The 5,539-nt window shown below is 57.5% G+C and overlaps 1 protein-coding gene across 1 annotated transcript; it reads left to right on the top strand.

Annotated features, from left to right (window-relative positions):
- Positions 1 to 1,656: 1,656 nt before the first annotated feature.
- LOC129391809 (brevican core protein-like) lies at positions 1,657 to 4,814 on the top strand. Its single transcript, XM_055082292.1, has 6 exons — positions 1,657 to 1,753; positions 1,987 to 2,116; positions 2,671 to 2,921; positions 3,531 to 3,613; positions 3,970 to 4,114; positions 4,561 to 4,814. Exons 1-6 carry the CDS (start codon positions 1,657 to 1,659, stop codon positions 4,812 to 4,814), a joined length of 960 nt encoding a protein of 319 aa, XP_054938267.1.
- The last annotated feature ends 725 nt before the right edge of the window (positions 4,815 to 5,539 follow it).

Genomic DNA, 5,539 nt, shown 5'->3' with positions numbered 1-5,539 from the left:
CATTCTCCTAGATGGCCCAGGGTGGGCTAGGGGGCTCTGCATCACACCTAAGCTCACTCATTTCAACTCCTGGCTCCCTGCCCAGCTGGCCTTGGAGTTCAGTGCTGTGGGGTGAGGAGGGCCTTTGGTGGGAGAGGAGCACCATTGGAAGTATCTGCGGTGTCTTAGTTAGTCCACCTGGGGGATGAGTGAGAGGTCCTCCAGCCTGCTATTGCAGCAGTAAGGAAGGAAGAACTTTCTGATTGTGTATAGTAGTTGATCCAAAAGTGGGGAGGTGGAAGACCAGAAAGTCTCAAGAGGAGTTCCTTCACCGCCAACACCCGGCCCCCACCATCCTGGTTCAGGTTCTGCCACCCACAGCCAAGGGGAGGGACCTATGGCTTGGGTAAGGCCCCAGGGACCAAGTTTGAGAGTCTTTGGCCCCCAGGGTTAGGGGGTTGGACAGAGAGGAGCAGAGAGGATCATGGGAGGAGCAGGAAAGTGTGAGGAAAGGAAGGGGGTTCAGGACTCCTACCCTCCGTAGGACCTGGTCCTTAAAGGGTTAAATAAAACACTTCCCCTCCTTGCTTTGCCCTAGGAGGTAGCAGTACTGGTACCTTTTGAAAGAAACTATTGGCAGAAGGGGTGATGACAGGGAGAGTGGTGTTGGAACAGCTGATTCATTTTACCCAAAACAGCTAGGTCATCCCAGCAAAATCCTTTGAATCACCTCCAGCTTCTCCTCCCCCCACCTCTGCTCTGATCCCCAACAGGCAGTGGGATCTTGGGCCAGAGTAAAGCACTGTGGGCATGGGCCTTGGCTGCTAGGAGTGGATGGCTTGGTCTGAGGGGTCCTGCCCAGGGCTGGGCCGAGAACCCTGACCTGCTCTGTCAGTCTGTGGGGCCATCATCTCCGGGTCATCCGGATCAGAAAGGAGTAGAATCTGACAGCCCCTTCAGCACCTAGGCCCAGTCTAAGGGCAGCCACCCAAGATCGTGAGAGAGAGTCCAGAAGAGAAGGCAAATGGCCTAGCCAGATGGAGCTGGATCTAGATAACAGATTGCAGGCCTTCAGAGTAGTGTGTTAGTCCAAGAAGACTGCCTGGAGGAGAGGGGGCCAGAAGGAAGGAACAAAATGGACTGAAGGGGTTTCTAGGCTGGGGAACCTGCAGGAGGCCCCAAGTGGAGGGGGAAAGGGGAGCCTGGTAACGGGGGGAGAATCCTGGGAGATAAGAAGGGGAGGCAGAGAGGTTGGATGATGTTGAGAGAGTGTATGGAGCCAGTGCTACAGGATAGTGGGAGCTGCTGCAGCTCCACTCCTGGGATGGGTTACGGGGGGCGAGGGAGTAGGGCATAGAGTGAGGGAAGTGCACTGGATCTTCACTAAGAGCTTCTGGGCCTGGCTCTGCCCAGTGGACAGCAGGAGGAATGGTGAGCTCCCTCCTAGACCACCCCAGTATCAGGTCCCAGAAGCAGTAAATGGCAGGCCACACTTCACTGTTGCTATGGTGACTCTCCTCTCCTTCAGTTCCACCCAGCCCACCTAGACTACACAGAACTGTGCTAGGACCTGGCACAATGACAAGGGGTGGGGGACTAAACTCTAGGCCTAGAGAGGTAAAGTGACTGGCTTAATGTACCCGGCAGATCCAGGAGCTAGGTAAGAGTCCAGGACGCATGACTGACAGCCCAGTATCTTTCCCCTTAGTGGGGTTGAACCCTGAAGGCCTTCCTGGACACTCCTCTCGGCCCCTGTTAGACGTGGCCCACACTGGTGGGCATGATAATGACCAGCACTAGGCTGAGCCAGTGCTGAAATGGGGGGCAGTGAGGAGGGGAAAAACCCAGAACTCAGCTCTGGGCTGTGACCAGAGGCAGGCTCCAGGGAGAACATTTAGGGTGCTGTGATAGCCCCCAAGACAAGGGGGTCAGGGCTGGGACCCCTGAACCCTGTGCTGCAGAGCTGTGCTCCCCTGGCACCCCACCTCACACCTCTCTCCCTCTCAGGTTACTGTGTCCCCAGCCCCTGCCACAATGGTGGGACGTGCTTGGAGGAGGAGGAGGGGGTCCGCTGCCTATGTTTGCCTGGCTATGGGGGGGACCTGTGCGATGTTGGTGAGTGTGCTGAGGGGCTGCGGTGGGGGGAGAGCTGAAGCCTAGACCCTGCCACAACGCGCTAGTTCCAGCGGGGTGGGACGGGACACTGGTTTTGGCCTTGCCATTAATGAATTTCCATTTGTTGTTGTTGTTGGATGCACCCCGCAGCTTTCGAGAAATTAGTTCCCTGAGCAGGGATTGAACCTGGGCCTCCTGCAGTGGAAGCGCGGGAAAAGAATCCCCATTTCAGACAAATCACATAACTTCTCTGAGCCCTCCCCTCAATTTCCTCGTCTGTTAAGTGGAATCAAAAATGACTCTCTCAGGGAGTCTATGCTCCTGGAATTTGGCAGGCAGGCAGTACTTGTCGGTTTCCGTTCTCCTGGGAAGAGAGGAGGGTTCAGCTCTTCTTTAGGATGGAGGACTGCAGAGACCCAGGCCGGGACTCCAGCCTCACCAAGGTCTCTGTCGCTCAAGAGAAGGAAGGCATCAAGGCCCCCCTCCAACCCGGGCCCCTCCAGCTCCTAGCCGCTCCTTCTCTACTCTCTCTTTGGCACCGCCCTCCTACACTTAGTCCCGCCCCCTCGGTCTGAGGTGGTGGGAGGAGCCCAGTCCCTGTCTGGGGACCCAGCCTCTCAGAGTTTCTGGGTCCTCCCGCCTAAGGTGCCTGCCCTTCTGTGTCCTAGGCCTCCGCTTCTGCAGCCCCGGCTGGGACGCCTTCCAGGGCGCCTGCTACAAGCACTTTTCTACACGAAGGAGCTGGGAGGAGGCGGAGAACAAGTGCCGGATGTACGGCGCGCACCTGGCCAGCATCAGCACGCCGGAGGAACAGGACTTCATCAACAGTGGGCTGGGGACAGGGCGGGAGGCGACCCTCGTCACCTGTTCTCTCACTCACACACTCACTCATCAATCAATCAATCAGTTAATGAGTGTGTTAATTAACTCCCTTATACATTAATTCAAGTACTCATTGGTTTACGTCATTCATTCATTCATTCACTTTTCCTTCCTCTCTCCCTCCTTCCCACTCCACACGTGGGTAGTGGGGCTTCAGGCAGGGGAGGGCTGAGATTCGCGCAGGAAATACACCTGCATCAGCCTGGCGGTTGCTTGGGGGCTTATCTTTAGTCGCTCTCCACCTCCCTGGCTCTCCTGCCTCCGTCTACTCTCCCCGACTCTGACCTTGCTGCAAGTTTTTACTTTTTCCAGAGTTTCCCTTTTCTAGCCCTGGTGATATTTTTCTTCTTCCCTCACCCCCCACGCCCCTGCCTTCCATCCCGCCCTTGTGCAGATGTTAGAGGGATAAGGATACCGGGAAGCGCGGATTTGGGGTTGCGGGAAGGACTTCCCCCCGCGAGCACCCACAGACAGCCCGATGACAGGGAATGGCCGCCATCTGCTGGCAGCGAAGCTCACTGCACACCTTCGTCTCCCCTGCGGTTCTTCCCCAGATCGATACCGGGAGTACCAGTGGATCGGGCTCAATGACAGGACCATCGAAGGCGATTTCCTGTGGTCAGATGGCGTCTCCCTGGTGAGAGGTTCCGGCCGCCCCTCACGCTGCCTAGGTCGCTTCTTCGAAGCATTTCTGCCCTCTACCCCCAATAACCCCCATCCCTCCCTCTCCTTTTACTGGCCCCTTCCCTTTCCCTCTTCCTGGCCCTCCTCCATTCCTTGTGTCCCCTTCTCTTCTCTTCTGGTTCCCATTATCCTTCCCCCCAAAGCCCCTGACATCTTCTTTCTCCTTCTGGGTCCCCTACTCCCCATCCCTCTAGCCTTCCCTCTCCTGGTGCCCCTCCCCCACCTCCTTCTCCTCCAGGGCCATTCCTCCCAGTGCTCCTGGGGCTGGAGCTCCTCACCACCTCCTCCATCCTCCCCCCACCCTCCCAGCTCTATGAGAACTGGAACCCTGGGCAGCCAGACAGCTACTTCCTGTCCGGAGAGAACTGCGTGGTTATGGTGTGGCACGATCAGGGACAATGGAGTGATGTGCCCTGCAACTACCACCTGTCCTACACCTGCAAGATGGGGCTGGGTGAGGGCGGGCGAGGGGGAGGAGGGGTGGGGGCTAGAGAATCCTGGAACTGATGTGTGTGCAGAAGGAGGGTGCAAAGCTACACAGAGAAATCAGAAATGTGTCCCAGGCCGTGGGCATGGGCGGGATAACAAATTAGACGGGTCCATGTGGAACCCCTACTCTTTATTATTTATTTACTTGGTTGCACCGGGTCTTAGTTGCAGCTGGTGGGCTCCTTAGTTGTGGCATGCATGTGGGATCTAGTTCCCTGACCAGGGATCGAACCCGGGCCCCCTGCATTGGGAGCTCGGAGTCCCAACCACTGCACCACCAGGGAAGTCCCTGGAACCCCTACTCTTTTTGTGTGTCAGGTTATGGCCTACTCCTCTCCTCCTTCATCCCAATTCTGAGAACTGTTACCCCCAGAGCCCGGCTCCCAGTTCCTGACTGTGTCCCCCCTGCAGTGTCCTGTGGCCCCCCACCAGAGCTGCCCCTGGCTCGAGTATTTGGCCGTCCACGGCTGCGCTATGAAGTAGACACAGTGCTTCGTTACCGGTGCCGGGAGGGGCTGGCCCAGCGCAACCTACCACTGATCCGCTGCCAGGAGAATGGTCGCTGGGAGCCCCCCCAGATCTCCTGTGTGCCCCGCAGGCCTGTGAGTGCCAGGAGGAGGCAGGTGGGGGACACTAGCCAACACAACCCTGGGCTCCAGTCCTAGCTCTGTCCATCACTGGCTGTGTAATCTTGGAGTTATCACTACCCCTCTCTGGGGCAAAGAGGAGGTGGGCTGAATGCTCCGGGGTGCCCTTCAGTGCTGCTGTCTGAGAATATGCAGCCACACTCTGGGCTCTTAAGGGCTGAGCCAGGGAAAGTGTTTTGATGAGGTCAGAGGTCAAGGAGCAAGAACACCAGAGGGCAGGCTCTGAGAAGAGAGAGAAGGAGGAGGAGCCCAAGGGTGGAGGGTAAGCGTGTGTGTCTTTCCCAGGCTCGAGCTCTGCGCCCAATAAAAGCCCCAGAAGGACGTCAGAGGAGGCTCCTGGGGAGCTGGAAGGCAGAGTTGGCCCCCCCTCCCAATCCCACTCCAGGTCCCTAAGGGTCAAGGCCCCCAGCACTGCCCTCTGCCCCCAACCCTCCCTCGAACCCATGCTTTTCCCATCACAGGGAGTGACAACGAGAGGGTTGGAGCTGAAGTCCAGGTGATAGTGCCTGGAGGGGCTTCCGTGAAATACCTGGGTAGCTCTAGCCCTGCCTTAGGCTCTCTCACCCCTATCCTGGGCATCAGGTTTTTCCCTCAGGGCCTTGAGTAGGTCCCTAAGTGCCTCAACTGCCCTCTCCTTGCCACCCATCCTGTCCTCTCCATTCCCCTGGGGGGCACTGTGCCCACTCATTCTCGGTTTTCCAAGAGAATGGGTTCGCAGGATGGAGTACCTGTAAAACCAGCAG

This window comes from Physeter macrocephalus, unplaced genomic scaffold, assembly GCF_002837175.3.
Source record: "Physeter macrocephalus isolate SW-GA unplaced genomic scaffold, ASM283717v5 random_64, whole genome shotgun sequence".
Lineage (NCBI taxonomy): Eukaryota > Metazoa > Chordata > Mammalia > Artiodactyla > Physeteridae > Physeter > Physeter macrocephalus.
The sequence above is the reverse complement of the archived record's forward strand: the minus strand, read 5'-3'. Positions and strand labels throughout refer to the sequence as shown.

Excerpts from the sequence above, each read along its gene's own strand:
- LOC129391809 (XM_055082292.1), top strand. The coding sequence starts at position 1,657 with ATGACTGACAGCCCAGTATCTTTCCCCTTAGTGGGGTTGAACCCTGAA. Across the intron at positions 2,117-2,670 it reads GAGTGTGCTGAGGGGCTGCG|GTGGTGGGAGGAGCCCAGTC; the intron begins GTGGGGGGAGAG and ends CCTCGGTCTGAG. Across the intron at positions 3,614-3,969 it reads GGTCAGATGGCGTCTCCCTG|CTCTATGAGAACTGGAACCC; the intron begins GTGAGAGGTTCC and ends CCACCCTCCCAG.